Source organism: Centruroides sculpturatus, unplaced genomic scaffold (genome assembly GCF_000671375.1).
Source record: "Centruroides sculpturatus isolate CEXI.00-Female unplaced genomic scaffold, Cexi_2.0 scaffold132, whole genome shotgun sequence".
In the NCBI taxonomy this organism is placed as follows: domain Eukaryota; kingdom Metazoa; phylum Arthropoda; class Arachnida; order Scorpiones; family Buthidae; genus Centruroides; species Centruroides sculpturatus.
In genome coordinates, this window is record NW_019384471.1 from 253,761 (window position 1) to 254,558 (window position 798).

Genomic DNA, 798 nt, shown 5'->3' on the forward strand with positions numbered 1-798 from the left:
TCTTCTTGGTGCCATATCAGATTCCTGACGTCGGCGACACCTGGCGTAGGTTTGTAATCCGCCAAGGTGTATACTAGGGAAAGTTACTACCCAGAGTGGTTTCCCGTTGCCTTCTCTGGGGCGCGATGTTACGCGAGGGGAACTAATGCCTTCCGGGAGGACTTTTATGGGGAACTGGCCTCCTATTTAGTCGTTATTGGCAAGGAGAAAACCCGGAAAACTCCAAGCAGCCAGCCTGTCCGATCGCGGCGCGAACCCACGACCGAACTCCCAGTGTTTAGGGTACGAAGACCACTCGGCCACTGGTGGGCCGATAAATCTATTATGTCAAATTTTATTTCGAGAATTTAGGACTATATATGCTCGAGTTTAGATTACTGTTTATAAATAAAAATTTAGCTAGACATTATGCCGTACTTTTCTTTGTTAATCGACTTGGAACATCATAAAATGTTTGAAATAAGAGACAATTTCTACATGCTTGTTTGCAGTGACATTTGCAAACTTTCAACACAAGAAAAAATTTCAATGTAAAGACTGTCTTACCTCTTTACCAAAGCCGTGAACATACCTTATTCATTTCTATCTCAGTTACTGTAGTACTCACAGAGTCTATTAGCAGCCCAGCAGGTTTGTAAGTCGTTCTGTGTATGTAAATCGTGATATTAGTGTATACTGAAGTACCGATTGACTCACTGTTTTCTGAACCAGATAGATAAAATTCAATTTCCTGAAGTATCAAACTATATTTATTGCTGCTCTGTGGGCTACTCAGCATTCATTGAAAGTGTTGCCTTC

At 41.7% G+C, this 798-nt stretch overlaps 1 protein-coding gene across 1 annotated transcript in view; it reads right to left on the reverse strand.

Annotated features, from left to right (window-relative positions):
- The window catches only part of LOC111621186 (multidrug resistance-associated protein 4-like), a 128,857-nt gene extending 128,288 nt beyond the window's left edge, over positions 1–569 (reverse strand). Inside the window, exon 1 of the mRNA XM_023363267.1 lies at positions 547–569. Within this exon, the coding sequence (XP_023219035.1) occupies positions 547–569 (23 nt within the window). The remainder of the gene's footprint in view (positions 1–546) is intronic.
- Between the last annotated feature and the right edge of the window lie 229 nt (positions 570–798).